The following is a 26,327-nucleotide window of genomic DNA, read 5'->3' on the forward strand; positions in this document are numbered from 1 at the left end:
TGTTGTAGCTACTAGCTAGTAATTGTCTGACAAGTCAGAATGTATTATTTATGTAAATTAATTTGTTCCATATGTAAATATGTATGGAACCAAAAAAGGGACTACACTCAGACTTTCAAAAGATTATTATTATTTAGTCATTTCACGAGCTCCTTTGATAGCTGAACACTGATGCTGCAAGTCCAACTTGACTCCCCCACAACACTACTTGAGGGCCTTGGTTTCAATTAACCTAGATGTAGAAAAGGTAATGCAGCTTGTAAGTTATAGCCGTTGGCCAGACCGTCCCTCTGGCACCTTCTCAAAGCTGTATGTTTGAAACTATAAATCACTGTAAAAATTACTTGTAATGTTTTGTGTCAGCTCCCATATCAGCATAGAGATCTTAATCCGAAACTGTGTAGACATATTTTTGTAAGAAATTATAAGTATGAAATAGTATCCTGAACTTTTTATATATTGCGGAATGACTCAAGGGAGAATCTGTAAAAAGCTAAAATCTCTTTCCAGACATCGGTATTGGGCCAAGCGACAAAACACCACACATTAACATTCCAGCATTAGCGGAAGCACATGACATCAGGAGACACTGCATTCTTCTGCTCTACCGGGTTCAAACCCATCATCGGCTGGCAAATACTGAAGTGCTAAACATGCAGCTAGGAAGTATTTGCCAGCAGCTTAAAAGAGGTAGGCACTAGAATTGGGTATCTCAGAATTCAGCAGCTTAAGAGGTAGGCACTAGAATTGGGTATCTCAGAATTCAGCAGCTTAAAAGAGGTAGGCACTAGAATTGGGTATCTCAGAATTCAGCAGCTTAAAAGAGGTAGGCACTAGAATTGGGTATCTCAGAATTCAGCAGCTTAAAAGAGGTAGGCACTAGAATTGGGTATCTCAGAATTCAGCAGCTTAAAAGAGGTAGGCACTAGAATTGGGTATCTCAGAATTCAGAAGAACCTCTACAGGGATACCAGCTACCAGGCAAAGACCTCCGCACACTAGCAGGTCTCAGGCCCGGCTCGGGATCCCGAGACGTAGCTTTCGCCAAAGGCAACCGCTAATTACATATGCGAGTTGACCGAACTCAGTACTGCAGCTTGTAAGTTATAGCCATCAGTCAGACCGTCGCTCGGGCACGTTCTCAAAACGCATCTCTCCAGGACCAGCATAACTTCTTTCTGCCACAGGAAAGAAGACTGTGTGCCATCGAACGCAGGACTCCTTGCACTATCGGGGCTTGTTAGTGAGATTGTATGGGGAATATAAAACATAACCTTGCTCTACCATCTGGCCCCTAAGTGTTCACTAGCTCGATCCCCATAGTTTATGCTCTTGTAATATAATTAAGCCTTGTTTCCATATTTAAAAACACTAAGTTGCTGACCAAGGCAGTTTATTAAGATAAAAACACTTAACAGGTAACGTTTCAACCCTGTATCAGGGTCTTCCTCAGACGAAGAACTAATACTAGTGTGCTGAGTTTTTTTAGTTCTTCATCTCAGGAAGACCCTGATACAGGGTCGAAACTTTACCTGTTAAGTGTTTTTATCTTAATAAACTGCCTTGGTCAGCAACTTAGTGTTTTTATGCTCTTGTTTTTAAAGGAAAATTAAACACAATTCTTTTTATAAAAAAGTAAATATATGAAATGAAAATTAATCTTCTTTTACAAAAATATACATATAAATAAAAACTAAAAGGTACATGGAGTCTTCAACTGTCACTTTCTTATGATCTTCGTCCAAGTGAATAGTCTTTTGGCTCGGAATTTGCTTCCTCATACTGACTTCTTGCCTGGTTGCAAACAGTGTTTCTCTCAATATCACTTGTTAATGGAATATTGGGTGGTAACAATGGGTATGGAAAGGAACTTAAAATGTTGTAATATCCATGGTTAGGTACATGTGGAAAAAAGTATGGATGGTGATAGTACTGTGGAGGATAATTTAGATAAGGATTCTGATACCCTACAAGATGCACATCAGGCCTTGGTAAAGAATAATTCATGTACAGTTCTCTGGCGTATAAAGGATGGATTTGTGGAACCTCACTCTGTGGGAATTTGTCTGAGTATCCACGGGTATAGAACTGTCCATGAGTCATCCTATAGTTTTCATTCACATTCACTTCTAAGTCCCTCAGTCTCACATTTGACTTTGATAAATTCAAAACACTGTCGCTATTGCTAGTGTTTCCATCTTCTGTCACTTCCTCTTCAATTGGAGTAGTGCTTCTTGGTGATTCATAATATCCACTGTCGGTACTGGCTCCGGAACAAATTCTTTTTCTTGCACTATCTGAAAACAAAGAAAAATATATTCAGTCACATGGATGTTTATTTCTCTTAAAATATCTTCTAATCAGAACATTATAATTAACTGTTACACAACAGGCATGTAACCAAGGCTAATGTTCATGTGAAATTAACTATAAAAGTAGGGGTATTTTGTAGTTTTGTTACTTTCTGTTGCTTTTGTTGGCACTTTTGATTAATCACAACAATGAGAATGAATGATGATTAGATGCAATGGATGAAGACACACAAAGAACATTGATGCTCACATTAGGACTCGAACCTGAGAACTTCAGTGGTGAGAGTACTCAAACCTGAGAACTTCAGTGGTGAGAGTACTCGAACCTGAGAACTTCAGTGGTGAGAGTACTCGAACCTGAGAACTTCAGTGGTGAGAGTACTCGAACCTGAGAACTTCAGTGGTGATAGGACTCGAACCTGAGAACTTCAGTGGTGAGATCAAAAGACAATCACTTAATGTTCTCGGCCACTTAGACAGCTAAGGTTTAAGTTTTTCTTTTAAGTGAACTTTATGCACAGGCTGTACATACAGTTTAAAGTGAAATCCGAACCACTATGTGTCCTAGCTAGGTAGGAAAATAGTCCTCGACAAATAAGGATGAGCTCAACAGTGCTTGGTTGGGAGGGAAGGTATCCTCTCAGTTAGAAAAATTTTGCAACCACCTTTCTCATTGTTTATGTTAAACCAACCTCCTCCCACTAGCCAGCTCAAGGTTTGAGCAAAAATCCCCCCACCCTCTCTACCTAATAATTTCCACTTCAAGGGCTACAGCTCAGTGAACTGTCCTAGGAAAAATGCTTGGACTCAGTGCTTGTATTACCATCTTCTAAACAAATAGAGGACTCGTGCATGAACTGAATATGATATCTCATACACGAAGTCAAGCTTTCATATTATAAAATGAAACATTTTAGAGCCCTTTTGTGCTAAAAAAGATTTTTGAATTGTAAAAGGCATCAAAGTAGATAATTAATACAAATGACCTTTTTATGAACAAGGTTTGTTGTACTACTCTAAACGCATTACTATATTCCAACATTACCATTGTATTTAATTAAATTAGTAATAGAGACTTGGTACCTCTAACTTTTCAAAGTTGCAATGATGGACTGTATTTTGCACATCTACAGAGCAAAATTGAGGAGATTTCTACGCCATTTGCAAGATTGATTGGTTGTTTTAAATCCACTTTATGCGCAGATAGGCTAATCAAGGTACTGGACCTACAGTTTAAAGTGGGATCTGAACCACTGTGCGATGTGCCTCCACCAGGTATTGAAACCAAGACCCCTTGATTACAAGGCGACTACGTTAACACTACTCCACTGAGCAGGCCATACCAGATGCAAGACTAGAATTTGACATCCCTTCCCCTATTCTTCTTGGATCAAATGCTGTTATTATTCTAGTATAGAACCCCCCACCCTTAACATTCACACATAAGCAAGCAGCATCTCGTCAACCCTCTTAGGAACCCAAAACCACAAATATATATATATATATATATATATATATATATATATATATATATATATATATATAATGGATAAAAGCAAGGAGGGCCAAGAGGGCTAAATAAAAATCAAAGAAGGAGAAAGGAAACACTCAGTTGCGTACGCAAGTGGGGGGTTACGGGGTTTAACCCCCCCCCCCCCCTTTGAGCTTGTGAAATGTTATGAAAAATGCTGTGGAAAAAATAATTAAATGGCCAACTTACCACAGTCAAAGATCTCGGACAATACTACTACTACTACTACTAATAATAATAATAATAATTTGAATTATTATTTCCATGCAGCCCGAAGAATAGCACAGCATTCCAAACACATGCGTCTTTCAGAGAGAAAGCCTTGAAAATTAACACGTATTCTTGAAAATAAAATATAAGGGCAACTATGATTTAAAAGAGAGAAAGCTTGTTTTGTATCTCAGTTGCAACAATGTTCAATACACTGGCGTACGCAGGATTTTTTTCGTGAGGGGCTGGAATAGTAAATGTGGATAGCAATGCCTTCGTTTTGGAGGGCAGGATGCATAATAAAATATTTCGTATTTTTGGAGCTTTTCAGTCTATTAAAATTGTATTCAAAGACAAAAATGGTAATCGGAATTCACTTTAAAAGAGGTTTCGCATTTACACATTTTGATTTTTTAAAGTTCTTAACGGATTTTTATTTGAAAATTCTGATTTTCTCAAAATTTTGGTAGGGGCTGTAACCGCATCAGCCACCCCTCTACGTTCAATGAGCATGTATTTTTTTTTGTGTGAACAATGAGAATTAACTAAAGAAAATTCTTGGTTCGTTGTAAGCGGCTAATGTATGGACAAAGGCTAGGCGGACAAGAACAGTCACCAGTCTGCCTTCCCATTGTTTACCGCAGCATGTTTGAATGTCTCTCTTTTAAAATGTCTCACCTTGTTGACTATACAATTATTCAAACGACAATAAGCTTAACTATTGGAAAATGTTTTGTTGGCAAGAACAGAGAGACAATCCAGATGTGAATTATCGGGACATTTATGAGGAGAAGAAGCCGGAAAAATTCCAACCAATTCCGGGAATCGAACCCGGATCTCCCGCGTGGTTGTCAGACGCTCTACCGACCAGACTACCGCAGCTCCTTGGATGAGTTCCATACTTTAATTATTTTAATATATTTTCTTGTTTTTATGGATTTTCTTCACACTTAAAATGTCTCACCTCGTTGACCAGACAATTATTTCGTAACAAAGAAACAAAAAAATGCTCCCAGAATTTGATAAAAATCGAATGACTAGAAAGTGATATTGTTCTATTGCTTTCGTAAATACTATATTTATGTAGATCTCTAGTACTTAATAGTAGTAGTATTATTAGTAGTAATTCAGCTAATTAATTAATTTATTATAAGTATTATTAATTAATTGTGATTATTATTATTTAATTAAAGTATAATAAAACAATGGTAATGTGAATTTGGAGAAAGTTTTAGAAATAACCCCCCCCCCCCCCGATAAAATCCTGCATATGCTACTGGAAACACTCACCAGGCAGTGGAAAAATTCCATTTTTTCGCTAACTTTGTAGCATCTTCAGTGTGAGAGGAAAGGGATGGAACCGGAGGTTGGGACCCTGCAGAGTTGCCAGGTCACCATCGAAGGAGTGGTGCATAGAATGAAAAAAAAGCACTGTTTCGTCACCAGGCTCCTCGAAAACTGTGAGTGGGTGGGATGGGTTAGGTTGAGAGGTGGGGATAGGGTGGGCTGAGGCGGGCAGGTTACTGGGTGGCCTTGTTCAGGCCAGGTGGAGTGGTTGCACTCATGGCCGATATACAGGCTCTCTCCCATCTTTTGCGAACTGAGGTGTTGGCTGGTTGGGGGTAGGAGATGGATGATCGCTACCCGGAAGCAGTCATTGAAACGGATGTTGTGGTGGTTGGTATGGACAGTGAAAGTGAAGTCCAGGTTGTTGGTGGAGGAGCGGTGGTTATTGATGAGGAGGTTGAGGGCAGTAGATGTTTCCCCCAGGTAAAAATCACCACAGATGTTGCAGGTAAGGATGTAGGTTAGGTTTGATGCATGGCAGGTCCCTTGGGGATGGAGGGTGCACCTGGCCGTGTGCACCTGGAGGGTGTGAGAGGTACCTCTCCACCTGGTCTGAACAAGGCCACCTAGTAACGTCCCCACCTCAGCCCACCCTATCCCCCCTCAACCTAACCCATCCCACCCACTCCCAGTTTTCGACGATCCTAGTGATGAAACACTGTTTTTTTTCATTCTACGCGCCGTTTCTTCTTTGATGGGGACCTGGCAACTCTGCAGGGCCCCAACTTCCGGTTCCATCTCTTTCCTCTCACACCAAAGATGCTACAAAGTTAGCGAAAATTTGGAATTTTTCCACTGTCAAGTGATTGTTTCCTCTTACCTTCTTTGATTATGAATTACTACAATAATTTCCTTAATAAATAACATATTAGACCACTATTATTTCGTTATCCTGAAACTCAACAAAGCATCCCCAGCTAGGAATATTTTCACTTCGAGAACTGTCTGTCTTTTTCAACTGAATGCCTCCCCAATGGCATAGTAGTAATCAATGAGTTCAGTGTTCGATACTCAGTGGAGGCACATAATAATTCAGATTTCTCTAAACTGTAGGTCCATTCCTGATCAGATCAGCCTTTTCTGCATAAAGTGAATTCTAAAAGAAGAAATTCAAGTCATTTTGTGTGTGTGTGCATGTGTGTGTTTATTGTTCACCCTCCCCTCCATTCCTTATGCAAAGATAAGAGTGGTATGTAAACAAAAATATATTTATAAATTACTTATTTAATTTTTGAAAATGTATAATTTTTGTCCATCCCCCAGGGTTATGAGTAAGAAAAGCTTTGGAGTGATTACAGGGATCACTTTTGACAAGGGTTCATTAAGGAGATTTCACACAGACGCAAGAAGCAACACATGTTGCTTGAGGATTTCACAAATCGAATGCAGGCTTGTGGAGCCTGTCATACCACTATGATGTGAAATGTTGCTGTTGATTGACTCATTCCCAAGTAACATGTATCACTTGTCACTTCATTCTGAAATCTTCATAAAAGTACCTTTCTGAACATTCACTACTGAGTATGTCTTTGGAGAAACAAAGTCTACTCCATCCATCCATTAAACACGGAAAAATTAAATAACATTCTAAATGATTTTGTAGGCAACTGGAATTTTAACCAAAAAACTTAAATTATGCTCAAGCATTATAGTGGTACTGTATTATATACATATTCCTATGCCACCATACCAACTGGTGTCCATTCACAGTGCAGAACGGTTTGACAAAATCCTGTTTCCCTGCTGGCTGCTATGGGGAGGAGGAATTTTATTGTTGCCTAAACAGTAGGCCTAATTGATTGTTTGACGAGTTCCTTCTTTTGAAAATGCAGGAACAGAGGGTCACTGCCATCAAGGCGGTCTCCTCACCGGATGCTAGGCCATCCCAGCTGTAGTCAATTATTCAGTTAACAGTAAGTATTGCATATTTTGTGATAGTTTCTGAAACATGACAAAAATATGCCTTTCTTTATGTTATGAAACTCACCTGCTTCTTCATCACTTAGATCTTGTTTTGGAAGTAGATGTTTCCTATTTGATCTTGACTGGCCATTTTCACGGAAACCTTTGGCAAATGGGTTGTTGTCAATTTTCAGTTTTGTTACTCTATCATTCTGTAAGAGTTAAAGGACATGTTAGTAGACATGGTGTTAGTATACTTATTTTGAATTTAGGAAAAATTAATAATATCAGAAAATTGAACAAAAAATACATCTAAAGTCAACAAAATTGCAAATACAGGTTAAAACTGCAAAAAATAACATGTGTTAAGTATAGGGTTACCAGATCGCTATAAGGGGAATGTAGGACATGTCCCAAAATGTAGGACACAACATTCTCAATAAATAATATACATTTCTATAGAACACGTTAGAAAGTAGTTTAAAAATGAGACTTTTCAGGTTTAAAAAATGAATTCTTGATGATTTATTTTCGATACCCAGTGGAGGCACATGGCACAGTGATTTGGATTCCACTTTAAACTGTAGGTCCAGTTCCGATTAGACTTACTGTGCATAAAGTGGACTTAAACACCAACTCAATCAATCTTGATGAATTTGTAAATACAAAATTTCAAAACTTCCAATCATACTAATCAGTGGACTTCTTGCTACATGATTTAAGTGGTACTTCTCAGAGGAGACAATTTTTATCAAAATTTCAGGTTTAGTCAAACTATATTTATGTTAGAGTGGACAGTCAAACTCTTTGAAACTATAGGGACCAGTACCAAACAAACATTTTACAGACTTTATGAAAAAATAATTTCTCTTGTGAGTCTTGTGCTGATGGTAATGAAAGTACTCTTTCAACATTTGAATTATGACCTGTCCATAGACTTGTAACTTGCATGATTTTTTTCTGTTACCTATTTTCCTAATTAATATTATGTGACTCTCAAAATGTAGGACATTTATGATACTTTTCAAATTCCTCCCGGACGCCGGACATAAGGCTAAAATGTAGGACATGTCCGGAAAAAACCCGACGTGTGGTAACCCTAGTTAAGTATAACATCAGGAACACTACAACAAGCCTGTATTTACTGCAGGTCTGGTAAACCTGCCGTGCTTGTGGAAGAACATACTTGTATGCACGTGTGGACTGCAGAGTGAAGAGAGGTACTGGAGCATTGAAAGCCATACTAGAAGTGCAAATTCCTAACTGGCAGGATTCTTGGTGGAGTTTGGGGATACGTGGGGGATGCTTGTATGATTCAACATCATTACTAGGGATCACTAAAAATTCCGGATAATGGATATCTTGATTTCAAATTATCTGATATTCGTTTCAGGTGCAATGGATAATCCAGATAGAACAGATTTGATGGAGGATTTGTAGAAAATCCGTACAGTGAAATATGAGCATGAGAAATAAAAGAATATGTGGATAGCCCATAAAATGGATAAACTATATCCATTTTATATCTGGATAATCCAAATACCCAGACAGCCAGATAATCCATATCCAAATATAGGAATATCTGATATCTGGATAAAATTTTATCCAGATTTGGCCATCCCTAATGGCAGGGTGCAAAATCATTGAAAACTGGTTTGGGGGGGGGGGAGAAAGTTCTTTATCTTGACCCCCCTCCCCCACAAACATATGTGTATCTTATACGATATACATATTTGTAATGTTATTAAAAGTAAATATAAATTACTCAATTAAAATATATTATTATTATTATTAATAATTACATAAAGGAAATTAATTTGCTACTTTTATACATATCAGATATTGCAAAGAAGCAAATTTCTTTACTAACTGGTTAAAGATATTAAATAAATTATGAAATAGTTCAACTGGTTTTGTTATGTGTAAGTTTTGGTTTAGTTTGTGCATTATGTTAATATAAATAAATTAGACTTCATAGTTATTATTGTTTTGCATTCTTGTTTTACTTTCATTGTGCGTATTGATGTAGATTTGTTAACGATTTCTTGAAAGAGAATGCATTCAATACTCACAACTACACTAATTTGTATGTGTTTTCGATATTATTTTTAGTAAAGTATGTTTGAAATTAAAAGTAATTGGTTATCATTTGTTTGTTATACAAAGGGGGATATTTGAGGCTAATATTGTTGGTGGGGGGGAAATCCTCCCCCCACCCAGGATTTCACACCCTACCTATTGGAGACAATACAGCACGTGGTGGAATGTCTCCACAAATTATCCTAGTTGGGGGATGCCTGACAAAATTAGCATCCCTTAATGTTCTTCCCACCCACTTTGTCATGTCATGCCACGTTGTGTTGGATCCGGTGTGTAGTTGGCATTAAGAATTCATATCATTCAGTGTGTCCATGATCCTGCACACTGCTGCAATATTTATCCTTGCTTGCAGTTTTTTTCCTAAAGCCAATTTTCCAGATCACTCAATCCATCGTGTAGAGGATTTTTTCCAAGATGGACCATATTTAGCAAGTATACATTGTCATTCAAGGAATATGACCTTTATTTGTTCCTTATCTGGGTGAACCTGACACTGCCACAGCTGAGAAGCAAGGCAAGATGTGGCAATGTAACCACAGTCCATGGTTTCAGCAAGAAGTGGAATCGGGCAGGAATATAAAACTTGACAAACTCTGTATTTTCCTCCATTTGGGAAAATATTAGCTGTAGTTTCCAAACTACAACATACATGGCTGTGATTACTCCTGGAATAGGAGTGGAACACTATAAAAACAAGATCCCCAAACCCTGACCAACAGATCATAACATTAGTTTGCATTCACAAAAATCACACAATGGCGTGTACTGTAACAGCGACATTTGGAAGGCACTCACATGTCAGTCTCATATAGTACCCCCAGGCTCGTAGCTAGAATTGATCTATAAGGAGGGGGCCTCACGAGTTATCAGGGGGGGGCTTTGTAAACAAAGTCCATTCTTAAAAAATTTAACAGCATTAAATGAAGGTAAATTATGTGGGGGAAGGGTTCATTACACTATATAAAATTTATAAATATCATATACTACACAAATACTACATTTTTCTACATATTTTAAAACATCTCTTGAAGTGTTAATTGACTGGTACTGAAATCATCCCTTACACACTCCATACTACTTTAAATGATACAGATATTTATATCTCGCACAAAAAAATGCACAATATTTAATCACAGTACCAACAGTATATTCCACCCCCGGCTGAAGCATTTAAACTCCCCTTTCTTCCCAAAACTTGGGAGCTGTTGACATTTGATGCAGATGAAGAGGGAATTTGTATGATGACATCAAAGTCACGGATTTCTGTCTAAACGGGAGGTTGCAACAGGGACAGTGAAGGTACAGATAAAGAAGCTCCCCTATGAAAGAACTTTCTGAAGTCTAGGGAATATTCTAAATACTTGCAGCTACTTCTGCTCATAAACAAAATGAGCGAATGTATAATAGATGCTGTTCATATTCTGTGGATTTATCCTTAAAGTTGTGAGTTGCCTACATTTTCACTCTTCACTGCAAACAAATTCTGTAAAATAGTTAACTTAATGTCAAGGGAGGCTGATGGCAGTGCCAAGGGGGGGGGGGGGGGGCTGCCAGCAGTTGGCTTGGCTATGGGCCTGGTACACCCTGGAAATTTGATTCTTCCAGGTTATCAGATTCTGTAATCTGGACACTACAGTTAGTGTGGGAATCAATGGACAAAGTTACCAGCTGGCATTGGTAGATTTAATATGTGCCACCCCTGTATAAAGTCTAACTATTGTGTATTCTGTTCCAGAAAAGCAAAGGAACAGCTTTCAAGTGACCAATATTAACTTTCAAGTACTTTTTCTACTTCATAAATAGTAAAATGATTTATATCTGGACACAAACCTTGAACTAAGGGCCAAATTTTCGAACAAGTGGAGCAGGATAGAACAAGATTATGCATAGGTTAAAATAAGCAAGAGGTTAAAAGACAATTTAAAACATTGAAAACCATACGACACCAAAAGTCATGAGCAAAAGATTCCTCTTTCACTGCCAGCATGTGTGTTTATTCATGTAGACATTAGTCATATTACTATTTATAATTATGATGCAATCAACAACTGCAAAATTTGAAAAATCAAATTTAACTCTGTGCCTTACCTGGTAAGCAGTGACAGCAATGAATTCAGTCTCCACAAACGAAAAAGTTCCTACTGGCTGTGCATTTGGTTGGCTTCCAACTTCTAGTATGTGGATGCATGGAATATACTTGTGCATTGATGTAAGGATTACCTAAGGTAAGGAAAATAAAATGTGTCACATAACCAGCATGCCAACTACATATACTGTAAGTGTAAAAAATAGCAAATTTCTCTAATTTGTCTTGTGCATATACTGAAAAGTTCTTCCTATGCTGCAATGATTGAATTCAAACTAAATACAATGCGAAATCAACATGAATGAAGTGTAGCATAATTGTAGTACAAAAAACAAAATATTTGAAAGGCTATGTATCATCAAGATTGGACAAGCTGGAAAGGATGCTTATAAAAAGAAAATATTAACTAAGCATCCACCTCCTCCCTAATGTTTCCCTGCTTCAAACACTGATGATACATATATGTACATTAAAAGTTCATCTGATATTTATCTGTTTGTACGTTGTGAATAAAACCTGTTTTATTGTTGCATGTTGGGGATAACAAATCCAAGAGTGATTTTAATAGGACCCTGATGTTCTCCAATTATAATTCCTGGAAGTGTCACAGTATAGCACTTTCTGCCGCACTGCAAATGAAAACAACTTCTCTAATCCTGGCAACCCTAAGTATGTGAGTATTTATGGAGGGCCTCACTACATTGAGCTGATCCAAGGACAGATCACTTAAATAGTGCGGCACTAAGGTGCTCCATTCATTTCACATGTCTCTATAATAATATACATGCAAGAAATATGACAAAAATACTCACATTTCCTCCCTGATCCAGTGTGTTGTTTGTTAATTTCACTTTCTGGAAAACAACGGGGCTTTTCATCCAGTGTTCACCTGTAGCAGGAGAATCAGGATGTACAAAAGATCTTGGTGGAGGCTGTGGTTCTGCTTTGCCATACGTGTTCCATTCAGATCCTGTGAACTTGTAACGGGAATTAGAGGCCAGAGACATGTCCAACAGCAGGTAGTACCTCTTGTGTGGATCTAGTCCTGTCACTCTGAGCCTTAAGGAAGGGAACATCCGCCTGAAATATAAAATTTGCATATATAGAAACTTCATACAAGTTATTCAAACGTAAATTAAGGTTTTTAAAATCTGGTTATCTGCAAATCATCATTAGGAGCATTCTTTCAGCATGTTTCTGCAGTCATTTATCCATAGACGCACCCCAAAATTTTCTCAAGCCCCTCCCTTAAATATTTCCATTTATAGTTATTTTGGAATATACCCTTCCCCCCTAAACACGAACTTATACTCCGAAATGAAAAATTCTGGAAATACCCCTGGCAGGTATGTATCTAGAACTATGTTTCGGGTGGGGGGTCTGAACCAAGTGTATCGAATTAATAATAATATTTACACAAAAATAATTATTAAAAATGTATTTATTTTTATTTCATGAATAGGTAGAAGAACGGCATAAGAATAGTGATATAACAGCACATATTCATTATCTAGCTTACGTGTAGTTAAGGTGGGCAAAATTTGTACAAAAAAAACTGCCCTGGCAAGGAAATTAATGTCAAATAGATAAAGAATTGAATATTTTATAATGTAAAAAAAATGTTAGATTCAGATGATGAAAAGTAAAATTCCTGGTGATATTTTATGAATGTTACATTGTAAGTAGTACTAAATCTTGCATAAGCCACTGTTATTCAAAGTAGTATGATTACAATATAATCCTTGCCTTCCAATTAGTTTGGTGGAAATAAATAACACTCGATTAAAGAACAATATATTTTCATTACTTAATTTTTGTAATTAGTAAGTCTTTCGGGGGGTCTGGACCCCCCTCTAAATACGTCCTTGAGTCCCCTGGGTGTCTGTTTAGTTGTTTCAACAGTAGGGATGCCAGGAAAAATCATAAAAGGGTCAAGAGGAGATGAGATTGACTGATAATGGAGCACAGAAAATTCTCAAATGTTAGATTTATGAAGAAAATGGAATGTGGTGATATCGTGACCATGAAGCTATTATATAAGGGGAAGATATCAATTTTAAACTTCAATTATGGTTTGTTTTGGGCAGTGGCTCAGAAACGGAGGTTTACCCCCTTCAAATAATTTGACAGAAGCAAGGTGCTACTGCTCAAATAATCTCATTTCTAATAGCTCAACACGAAAAGTTCATATTGTTTACAAACATTGCATTTGAAATAAGATAAAGTTTAATTTAAGGCAATCAATCTGCATGCTAATGCCCCTTTGAATAGGAGACATAATCAAGAAGTGCCTACTGGAAGATAAGATAAATCTGATTCAGAAGAGTACACGACTGACCTTCACTTGGAATTTTCATGAACAAAATATTTCCACTAGACCACTGTCAAGTATTAGTTACGTTTTACTGAAAATATGCGGTACGTTTTACAAATTGCACAGGAAGTTTCAGGAAGTATGTAAATTTAAGTATTGACACAAGTAACACAAGGAAATTTTAAAATATTGAAAACTATTTTATCAAGCCGTTTGAGTGTTCAACGTTCAAAATTGAACAACTAAAATATACCTCGCCTTAATTTTATCAAATTTAGGGATATGGTCGTTCAAATGTAGAGTCGAATTACTTTCGGAACATCTCCAGCGGACTGCGTGAGTCTGTCTAGCGAGCCTAGTGGGCGTGTAGAACCTGAGCAAGGGGCTTAGCGATAGGTTCTGGGTTGAGATGACGTCAGCGGCTCGCTTGGTTAATTGGCTGCTTCGAGAGTTGTGACTCGTTCCGAAGCTTCAAGTACATAACAGCCAAAGATCTTACGGAAATAATCTCACTCTACTTTTGCACAATGATGGTCAAGTGTTGTAGAAATAAGTATAACTGTTCCCCGACGTCGGATATTTATGCTTTGCCGATTTTCAGCAAATCAAAATGCGCAAAGACGGTAAAAAAATATATACGTAAAGTTCCCCGTGCATATAGCACTTGTGCCATACAATTTTGGAGCTACCCCCAAAATACCTATTGATTTGAGGCTTGGTGAGCCCCAGAGCCACTTCATGCGGGAACAAGGCCGGAAAATTTCCTACATCAGATCACCCACAGCGGGAATCGAACCCGGGTCTCCCGCGTAGAAATCAGACACCATATCGACTAGACTAGGCTGGAAAATACGGTAATAAACCATAGGTAGTAACTAAATACTAAATAATTAAAGTACACTTTTCGGCTCACTCTTGGTCAAAATTTTCTTTGTTTTCTCTCTTGACTCAATAGTCACAAAAGATGTAATTGAAACTTACAGAAATTAAAAATGAAAAATAAAATATTTCAGCATTTTAAAGCAGCTTTCATATTTTTCGACATTTTTGGATAATCGCAACACCCATGCGCATGTTGGGACTCAACCACTGCACCAAAGACGTCGGCTAGCTCTTAGTCTCCAGACGAGACCGGAGGAACCGGGCAAGCAAAACCGTGTAAAATTCAAACGAAATTCCTCGTGTCCGAGACACGCTGTCTCGTTCGAAATTTTGGCATCCTATCTACCTGATTATTGATATTGTTTATCGTAATTACAACGCTAATCAATTAGTTACAGTAGTGATCTTGTGTGCTGCCTGGCGTCATACATTCAGGTAAATTCTGCTTTTCGAGGATTCGCAGCGTCGGAACGATGCGTAAAGCGAGAGGAAAATTGTTTGACAAAGGTTTGAGACAAGATTGAGAACGGACATTTTATAATTCCAGATAAGAGCCAAGAAGGAGCTCATCCTTAGTTGAAATGGAACAGGGGTGTTTCCTACAGTACCGACGTCCTTATACCCGGCGCGGAGACCGCCTCTATGGCAGTGACCCTCTGTTGCCGCGTTTACCTACGAAGGCACTCGCAGTCAAATAACCAATTAGGCCTAATGCTTGGGCAAGAAGCGGCAACATTAAAATCTCCCCCCCCCCCCAGCAGCGTGCAGGAAAACAGGATTTTGTCAAAATGACCGTTCTGTGCTGTGAATGGTCACCAGTTGCTACGATGGCCGGAATAGATGGACGTTTGCTCACAATATTCATTTACGTACTTCTGATTTCCCCATTTCATTAAATCTGAAATAAGCCTAGCTAGAACAAGTACGAGAGAGAGAGAGAGAGAGAGAGAGAGAGAGAGAGAGAGAGAGAAAGAGATCTCGAATTTTGTACCCCCCAAATGAAAAACGTTCCTGCACCACTGGTTTTGGGATGCGCGACGAACAATAATGAACTTAAATTTAACGTGTGGATCAACTATATTCAAATTTTCACTGAAATTTTGCTATTTCTCATGAGTTTTTCTCTCTTTCACATGTTACCTAAAAATTCTGACTGAATTTCTCTCTGCGACAGTGGATTCCTTGTGTGACAACACTGATTGCTAGAACATGGGGCACCGTAAGGCAACCGCTCGGTCAAAATGGGTGGGACGAGATACAACCAAGAACCAAGACACTTCGCACGCTGCCACCAGCTGGCGAACATAAGAAAGAGCATTTGCACTTTCGCTCAGGCGACGGCGGTAAGTTTCGTCACTTCCCCGGGAGGCGACAAGTTGTCCAGAAACCGGCCTGGTTCATTAGAGGGCTCAAAAAACGCCCTTCAATTCCGATGGTCAGCCCGCCGGGCGCCTTGCCGGTGCAACTGTCGCCCTTTGTAATTACACCAGACACCTCCCACCTTAGAATTGTCAAGCTTTTCTCTTCCGCCAAATGACGAGTCAGAGTTGCCAGCCAATGCGTTTTAGTAATCCCTAGCTCAGCGATGAAAAAATCTAGTTAGTATTTAGCAATCAAGTTCAAAAAGCTCATTAACGGTAATTTTTTAGTAAGGTGGGATCCATGAGTATTAACGTGAAAATTGTCCACATAGGATGTAAGAGAAAAATGAATGAAAATAGTCATGGACAATTTGCACGGTAATACTCATGGATCCCACTGTACAAGGACGGAAAATAAATAGATAATAGAGAATATTATAATGTGCTTCTACAACTGTCTCTTTTCTATAGACTTCTGCACTTATATAACAACTTGTCCCTAAATATGGACATTTTCTTGTGAGAACACAGTGTCCGACAATCATTAAGAAGGAATGTGTAACTTTTTATTTTTTCTGTCGCATCTTGAATTGCTTTGTCGTTTTCCTGTTACAGAGTTAGTATAAAATGATCGTTCAGTACTGGAATTAAAACTAAGTATATAAATAAAAATAAATCAATAAATAAATTATTCTTTCTTATTTTTAACTACAGAGTATTGTCCAAACATCATAATTAATCTCCGGTGTTTCGACTACGTAGAAGGGTAGAAGTAGGGAAAAGGACGTAAAATAGTCAAGATAAAATACAGTGAGCGGGCTGGCGTGCCGTGGTGTTGCGTATTGTTGGAGTGCAGGATGGGAAATTTTACTCGCGACGGAAAATGTTTGAAACTTCCCTACACTGTCAAAAATTTCAATTCTACTTATTGTGCAATGATTACTTTTGCAATTTTTTTAAACTGCTGTTTCCAATCAATTTCACACACTCCTGGTGCAGAATACACTCTTTTAAGCACTTTTAACACTTGTTTGTTCTGAATTATCAGATTGTTCGAGATCTCAAAATCCAGAAATAATATTCTGAAGTCGGGATCGCTATACCCGATCCCGGTACGGACATTTCAAGATTCCATACACCGCTAGAATGTATGATCCCTCATTCGTGGAATTCCGCATGAAATTCCAGATTTCACATATACTGAAGCTTTGTGCAAATACCCGAAGGGTTCACCAGTGAAATTTGATATGATACTGGTCCTGTCCACACAATGAATTTTCGCAAACAAACTTTTTTTTGCACCATCATGCCCACTTTTTCGCTTTTGGATAGCTTACATAGCGCAAGAGGAGAGAAGGTTCGAAGTTACTTGAAAATAGTGAACGTCTCGAGCAGTTAGCAACACTTACATTTAAATGCCAGTCGAAAGGGAGTTTCTTGTCAGTTTGTCGGCACTTTCCAAAAAAGCTGAAGGAGGGTACACTTCCGAGCATCGTCTTTCAAAACTGCCCTCGACTCTGTCCATTTGGCAATGTTGACTTTCCTTTTTGCTGATAACACGTGTCCCCCCCCCCTCCTCTAAACCCCTCGACCTTTGGCAGAAGTGTCTATTTTTGCTTCTCCGAAAACAAATACAAACAGCAGCAAGGAAAATGCAGACAGGCTGTGTCAGTTTGGTCCATATTTATCTATATTCTTTCTGAGGCGCCGAAGAAAAACTGTGTACAATAAGTACCTGTTTTAAAAGGCTCCCTGGGAAGGGGGTGGTGTAGAAGTCTGGTGGCTGGTCGGTCGCTTCCGAGACGGCGCCTGCCAGAGTGTCAGCTGCGCCATCTAGGAGAGATATTGGCGTATTTTTCGCGAGAATCCACGTTTAAAACAACACCAACCCACTAAAACCAAAATCTCTAACCTAATTGCACAAGGCTATGCCGATAGCCATTGAAGCGAAAGCATTGCCGTCGCCGGGAACTTTTTGTAGAAGCGGTCACAGGGGCGTCGCCACTGGGTGGGCTCCAGTCACCTTAAAATAGTCTTAGCCCACCCAAACAGAATGAATACATGATATATATACGATTTAGATAACGCTAAGTAAGAAGCTAGTAAATGATTATAGTATAAAGCACACAAAGCGACCTTAACAATTGACTACCATAACTCAGTTTCACTTCAAAAGTGAAGAACGTTTCTAGATTCTCCGTTAGATTGGTTTCCTTTCATTAACGTGCGAAAAATGATGAAATTAAACTTTTGGAACATGAAAAAACAATGAGTAAACCTACAAAAATAGGAAAAATGTATTAAATAAATTTGTACAAAATGGTTAGAATTCTCTTTAGATTTCTGGTAACTGTGAGTAAATGAATTTTAGCAAATTATTATTATTTTTATAATGTTACCAGTTGAATATAACTTTTCCATGGTTACGTTTACAAGCTTCGTTTGTGTTGTAAATGCATTGAGAAGCTTTTCTTTAACCGGTGAAAGCTTATTTCGCTTTATTTTTGTAATATTCATTTTTTTTTTACAAAATACAGGAAATTTATATGCCGAATTTTTAACACTAATAAAAATTGCATACAAAATATTTGTCATAACTGCATATAAGTATGAATTTGAGCCATGAAGAAGAATGCTCCGGTACAGCACAACGTTGATTGGGGGGGGGGGGGGGAGAGGGAGTGCATTCTAATGAAACGTTACTCCACCTTGAAATATTCCTATGACCGGCCCTGGCCATGTCCACTGAACCAGAGCCCACCTAAAAATAGTTTAACCCAAAGAAAAATTTCTGGCGTCGCCACCGAGCGGTCAGGATGCTGTCCCTGTCGTTTGCCATTCATTACTAGCGCCGCTATTAAGTATTTCGAGGCAAGAGTTATAAATATGATGGCGGATCTATAGCAATTATAATGAAATCAATAGTAACATTTATCATAGGTAATAGTAAACCGTTATTATTATACCTTTGTGAAGTCGTTTCCCACTCTATAAACCAAATAAGTGAATGTCTAGCCCAATATACCATAACATAATCATTATCATATATTCCTTCTACGCCCTTTTCAAAACCAGCAAAAACTATTTAACGTTCTAGTCACGAACTTGACTTTGTAGCCTAGTATTTGTAACGTAAGTCAAAGGGTAAACGATTCCGTTAAGTCATCGGCGTAATTTGACTATGCCAAGGGGGCACTTGACCCCCAGAATTTTCAGGTTTATTAAAATTTAAAAGTTAGGGTACTTTCGTCAGCCTCCTGGGACATGAGCAGCAACGTAATAAAGACCAATTTTTTGTGATTTCTCAAATGAAGGTTATTTAGCAAAATAGCCCTGGACGCCATTTTATGATTCTGCCCCCCACCGACCAAAAAAAGAAAAGTTAATATCATTGAACTTGTCGGATAAAATCAGATTATCGTGTCGCTTAAGTACGAAATGTTACATTTGCTTCTAAAGGTTCGTAACCAAGTGACACGTATCACTTAGGTCTAAAAGTTACCATTCAGACTACGCAGAACTCATATAAGCGTATATATCCTTCCCCCTTTCCCATGCTCCGACAAATATATAGATCTGAGTTGGTTCATAGATACAAGAAAAGATAAACAGAGTAAGATAATTACCACATTCTTTCAGATGGAACCTTTCTGTAAAACATCAGAAAGACCAACGCGCTTACTCTAAAGGCACTTTTTAAGATCACTTACCTTCCCAATTTGGTGATAATCATCTCCGTCCCTACTTCGTGAAACTTCCGCCAGAGGTCTCTGTTCTCCAGCTGAACATTAGCGCGGTTTCCCTGAGGATTCTGGGATTGTACCCATGACTGAGCAAATGGGCGGAATGCAGATTGCGAAACACCTGAAAGAATGCGAAAATAAAAGATTTTTATTACACAACCTGGTCAGTTTAACCCCCTTCCTTGAGCTTTTGAATTATGAAAAATGCTGAAGAAAACTAAAAATTGCGAATTTATCACAGCGAAAGATCTGCGACAATACTACTACTACTAATAATAATAATTTGAATTGTTATTCCCATGCAGCATGGAGAAAAGAACAGCATTCCAAACACACGCGTCTTTCAGAGCGAATGCCTTAAAAATAAACACGAATTCTTGAAAATGAAATATGAGGGCACCTTTAAGAGAAAAAAGTTGTTTTGTATCTCAGCTGCATCAATGTTCAATGAACATGTACTTGTTTGAGTGTCTAAATAATGAGCATTAACTAAAGAAAGTTCTTGGTTCGTTGTAAGCGGGTAATGTATAGCTAGGCGGCAAGAATACACAGCCTCCATGTCCACCTTCCCATTGTTTACACTGGCAAGTTTAAATTTCTGATTTCAAACGACAATAACATTAACTATTGTAAAATGTTTTGTTGGTAATAACAGCGAGACATTCCAGATGTGAATTATCGGGGACATTTATGCGGGGACAAGAGCTGAAAAATTCCAATTTTTTCGTATCAAAGAAACAAAAAATGCTCCTATAATTTGTCAAAATCGAATGACTAGAAAGTAATTTCGTTCTATTCCTTTCATAAATACTATATTTATGTAGATCTCTACTTAATGCTAAAGGTCCCGGGTTCGATCCCCGGCCGGTTCAAATCCGGGAACTTTTCTAACGATGGAAGCGGCCCCGGCGCCCACCCAGCGTCGAATAACATGGGTACCTGGGGGAAACCCTGGGGGGTAAAGGCGGTCAGGGGCATGATGCTGATCACATCACCCCCACTCACGACCGGATCAAGAAAGTGTGGGGCGTTACCCCCACACCCCTATACGCCTTCATGGCGTGGTGCTATGCACAGGGGAGCACTTTACCTTTTACCTTTTTACCTTTACCTCTACTTAATAGTAGTAGTGGTATTAAATGTATTATTAGTAGTAATTCAACTAATTAATAAATTATAATCATTTTTAATTAATTATGATTAATATTATTTAATTAAAGTATAATAAAATAATGGTAATGTGAATTTGGTGATGAAATCTTGAGTACGCTACTGAGTTAACGTAAACAACTTCTAGCTTCTAAGAAATCCTATTGGTTTTTAGAATGACAGCTGTGCATGAATCTTGCGATAGGAATGCAGTGCACCCAACGTAGTTGCTAAATGTAAGCTATGGGACCTTACTGTATGAGCTGTATGAGAATCTAGAAAATTATTTTGGGAGGGACCCGAACTAAGTGTCTCGCAAATAAGAACCTTCGCGCAACTTCCCCTCCAACCGTTCAACTCGGTCCATAAGGAAGCATGCTCCACTCTGCACCTCCCCTCCGTGTGGAAATACGATGCACAGGAGTCGCTGGTCTGCGCAGGTTTTTTTTTTCCATGTGGATCCACTATAGTGTTGTGCATAAATCATCTTAGGCAATGCGGGTGTCACTCATCGCACAAGCCTCGATCAATCTCACCGCCCTTCGCCTGGCGTCAGCCGAAACACCTTCGTCGTCAAGTTTAGTTCTCTTGGTACAAATAGTAGTCTAGACAAGAAAAAATGCAGTGTAGTTCTGCTAAGCCCTAAACCCAACAAGCCTAACAACGAAAGAACTTCGGCTGATGTAGCGAGCAAATGGCAAAGAGGTTGGTTGAGGCTTGTGCGATAAGTGAGAACTAGTTCAGAACCGTCTTGGTTCAGAACGGGTGGTAATTGTGAAAATTTGCGTACATACATCGCGGAACTAATGTTAGGTCACGGCCTCGCATCCGGGGGCTCAAATATCGTGTTTCACAATCAAGAGGGAATTTCAACGCGGTATCCCTCACTCGTATCAGAGAATTTCGGAATGAGCCATTAACGAAGGCCACGAAACGGTCAGTACGGAGGAGCGTCGCCACCGGATGGGCGAAGGGGACACTAGCCCGTCATGAAATTGCTTTACGCTGGAAATAAAATCATTTATAGTAGAAAAAGAACACACCTTTACACACACGGAGAGAGTGACCAATGGATAAAGGGAGGAAGAGCTAGAAAGACACAGAAATTGAGGAGAAAATGGGAGAAAAGATTAAGAAAGTTAAAGGTAGGAGGGAGAAACAACAAAAGAAGAAAGTTCAATAAATGAAAGGGAAAAAGTAACAAAGAAAGGAAAACTAAAAGACAAAGCGTAGAAAACAGAAGGAAAGGAGAAAATTGGAAAAGAAACAAAGTTAAGAAGGAAATATACAAGAAAGATAGAAGAAAAGGGCAAGAAAGACAAATTTAAGGAAGAAAGTGAAACATAACTAAAGAAAGCCCGATCAAAGATCGAACAAGAGAAAAGGTGAGAAAGGGAACGAAAGAGAAATACATTAAAGGAAGAAAAATAAAAGAAAGAAACAAAACTAAAGAAAGATTGAGGAAAGATCGAACAAGAAGAGACACAAAGTTATGGAAAGAAGAAAATATTAGTACGAGAAACAAAAACAAGAAAGCGTGAAAGACAGAAAAACAAAAGAAGAAATAAAGTAAGAAAGAGGAATGAAGAAATAAACAGACGAATGGAAGAAAGAGAAAATTGGAAACAAAGCTAATAAGATAAATGAAAGAAGAAACAAAATGAAAGAAAACGCGGCAAAGTTCGAAAATAGTAGCTAAGATAGAAAAGAAGACAAAATTTGTGATTGATTGATTTGGTGTTTTAAGTCCACCTTATGCACAGTGAGGCTAATCGGGACTGGACCTACAGTTTAAAGTGGGATCCGAACCACCATGTGCCCCACCGGGTATTAACCCCAGGACCCCTTGATTAAAAGGCGCCATCGGTGAGGCCCAGGGTTGTGCAATTACGCTTAAAAAGAAAGGTTTTCTACATGACAGCTAAACTACGATACAATAAGTATAAAGTACGTAGAAAACTAGAATGAAACATAAAAATTAAAAGAAGAAAAAAAACACGCTTTCAAAAACTTTCCTTCCGAATTTGTATGTGCTGTCTTATATTGAAATTTTACAAACAAGATATAAGAAGTTAATGTTTTGTTCAATCAGCAGTTTCTTTTTCAGTATAACGTATAACAATTAACGCGTTTTTTTAGTTCTATATATGTATGAAAAAGGAATTTGTAGCTGTTACTAAAACTTTGAAATCCAATTCAAACAAATTGTCGTTAATAGTTTTGTTATGTTATAAATATACAAGTACTAGTGCAAAACATACATATCAACACGTTTCTCAATGTTTAAAAATATGCGAAAGAACAGTTTCATTTTTAAAAAACCTCTTAGCGAGGGGTGTGAGGTGGCTGTATAAACAATCTTCAGAAAATACCGATTTTGTGCTGAAATATGCAAGAAAAATTAAATTTAAAATGTAATATAATTAGTTTTTATATTACATATTTACGTAAGAAAAATAGTTTTTTACATCTGCGTAAAACTGGTTTTCTACGCGAAATAAATTAACAATAAATTACGTGTAATTTACGTGAAACAACGTAACGAGTAAATTACCTTGCCAACCCTGAAGCTACGGGAGCTGAAGTGTGTAGGCAACAAAGATAGGGGTCGAATGATTAATTTGGTTTATTGTCCGCTTTTCTAACAAGTTTGGCTAATCGCGAATACGAGTGATATGATGAAATTGTTGAAGGAAGTCGAAACTGGGACCCCATGCGTCGTAGTACGCCGTGCTAACCACTCCGGTACGGAGGTCGGTTTAAAGATAAGGACGACGCAGGGCCAGAAAAAATACCCCGAATGCTTCCATACAAAGAAAGGCGTATAGCAACTCCACTTAATTTTATCTAAAGCACAAAAATTTAGGGTAAATAATTCAACTTTATTATAGTTTACAAACCTTCCGACGGCTTCGAGAACAATCATAACATCTCGTACTAAGTTTAAACATTTTTGCAAGCTTTCCACAATAAAAAAATAATGATGGAACGCAGAGAAAAGGTAACGAAATTACAGAGAAAAAGGTGTCAAAACAGTGAACAGTAGCTGTCCTTTGAAACACTGAAGTAAGCAAGCACGGGCAACTTCTGTTTTCGTACAAGGTCAGCGATCAACAGTTCATATACGAAATGCATAGCACCCCGAGGGAAGAATGTCCACGAATAGTAGTACTATTACATAAACGTTGTTATATATGGATTAGAAAACGAGGTGTCTTCTAGTTCCCCTGTCTGAAACGCCATGTCCGCCAATGCATAATAATTTGATATAACTTGATTCAACACATTTCCTCTTATCTGCATAATAAATCCTAACTCTTTCAGACAAAATAGTAAGTTTTACAAAATCCTAGTGTGAAGTATTTTTTCCTTGGCGGAGGCAAAAAACCCTAAAATCGCGAAACAAGGAGCGAATATTTTAATCTTTAAAAACTTGCCTGTTCCACTTTTGATGACTAATGCAGTAAATTCCCTACTAGCGCGAACTAGAATGAATAAAAAAAACTATTCTATGAATATTTTCGTGGTTTCGTTACCTTACGCGACGATGAAGGTTTGTAAATCAATTTTTTGGCTGAAAAATCAGGGTGCGCCAATAATATGGTATTTTCGGTGTGCATTCAAAATATTTATAGAATAGCTTTTTTTATTCATTCTAGTTCGCGCTAGTAGGGAAATTACTGCATTAGTAATCGGAACGACTGAAGATGACCGGACCCCTCTTCGATTTTCTTCATATTTGACATACTCACTAATTGAGGCCTCCTAATCACGAATCTGAAGTTAAAAGTTGTCGGAAACGTCTAGAAATTGCAAAATAAGCGAAAATAAGGCGTTAGTTTTCGGAATGGAAACAGTCTATTTTCGCGAATTTTTTTGTTTCACAAGCAAATATATATATTACTGATACTACCACGACACCAAAATTTAACTATGTTTGCCTAACCTAACCTAACCACATGTCAATGGTTCGTGGGGCTAGCGCCAATGGTTGGCAATTATTTTGCAATTTCTAGACCTTTGCCACAAATTTTAACTTCAGATTCGTCATTAGCAGGCCTCAATTAGTAAGTATGCCAAATATTAAGAAAATCGGAGAGGGGTCCGGTCATCTTAAGACATACCAAAACGTCTAAGGTGTTAACTTTTTCCTTCAGAGCAGAAAAATATTCGCTAAACTGTCACGAAGAAATTATGTGTCTATTCAATTCTAACGTATATTCATAAGTATCATGTGCATACAGTTTACCTAGTAACACATGATTTGTAAGTACTGGTAATACCAGCGCAATTTTTTTAAAAAAATAAAACTGTACATAATGGTCACACCCTACTGTTTTGCCATAAAAAAAAAAGCATAGCCTAATCTCCGGGATGATTATGCGTTGGAATATGATTACAGAGAGTTAATATTTTTTCTCTTGTTTTTGCTGCAACGCATTTGCGTTTCTTACTATCTCGAATGCACACAAAAAGCGTGCATTATACCCATTTATACGTCATTATTTTTCAAGCTAGACAAGTGGTTGTTGAAAAGCTGCTGAACTTCACGACTGAAGAAAAAGACACAACGTGAGAAGTTCACTACTCACAAACGCAAAATTTATGATTTTCAAATTCTAAAAACAAACATTGTTCTAAAGGTTAACTCACCTGTTTGCAAGTGCAACTGCGCAATATCTTTCTGTTCCATCCTGCTTTAATACTTTCAAGAAAAAGCGCCGGTTTTGCCACTGAACACCCTCACACTCACAACCTGTTGCTTATCACTCCCCGTCCACAACTGCTGATCGGTGCTTGTGGGGTGAGGAGGGGTGGAAAAAACTGTTTGCCGCTTCACGACGAACTCAACGGGGCATGAGTCAGGCGTTCTCTGATTGGCTATCGGCTGCTGAAGGCGTCGTCAGTGGGGCGGAGATAAGTGTGTTTTCCTTCGCGGAAAACACGTGCTACAAAGTCCAAAGCTGCTCTATGATAAGATTCTTGCACTGTTATTGCAAACAAGTTCCCACCCCACCCCTTGCCCTCATGTGACTAAAATTGGCCAGTGTTGTGTGACGAAAGCGTTGTTTGTCACTTAGACTAAGCTCTATGATAACGTTTTTCCTTCCTAAAGGGACAAAATTAACATTTCGTCTGGATGTGTCTCGACCAGCAACTTTTCTCCGGAGGGGGGATGTTACTTGCACCATATTATAATAGAAACAAAAACAATACTAATATTTTTAAATTGCCCCTTATCTCTATTACGTAATTACTAGCGCTAGGATTTTGATGCAAATGCAACTTTTTTTTTGGTAAGGCATAAACCTTGCATAAGTAGATACGAACGTGTTTTACACGTAAGTGAAAAACTTGGGATGTCTTTGTTAGGTCTTTTTTTTTTTTGC

General features: G+C 38.2%; 1 protein-coding gene across 1 annotated transcript; it reads right to left on the bottom strand.

Moving 5' to 3' along the window:
- Nucleotides 1-1,668: 1,668 nt before the first annotated feature.
- Nucleotides 1,669-25,735, bottom strand: LOC145992717 (uncharacterized). Its single transcript, XM_083129102.1, has 6 exons — nt 25,591-25,735; nt 19,756-19,909; nt 12,301-12,568; nt 11,491-11,622; nt 7,388-7,514; nt 1,669-2,297 (listed from the first exon to the last, which is right to left on the bottom strand). The coding sequence occupies exons 1-6, from the start codon at nt 25,628-25,630 to the stop codon at nt 1,729-1,731; spliced, it is 1,290 nt and encodes a 429-aa protein (XP_082985228.1). The 5' UTR covers nt 25,631-25,735; the 3' UTR covers nt 1,669-1,728.
- Nucleotides 25,736-26,327: the final 592 nt, after the last annotated feature.

Source organism: Lepisma saccharinum, chromosome 9 (assembly GCF_977018435.1).
Source record: "Lepisma saccharinum chromosome 9, izLepSacc3.1, whole genome shotgun sequence".
NCBI classification, from domain to species: domain Eukaryota; kingdom Metazoa; phylum Arthropoda; class Insecta; order Zygentoma; family Lepismatidae; genus Lepisma; species Lepisma saccharinum.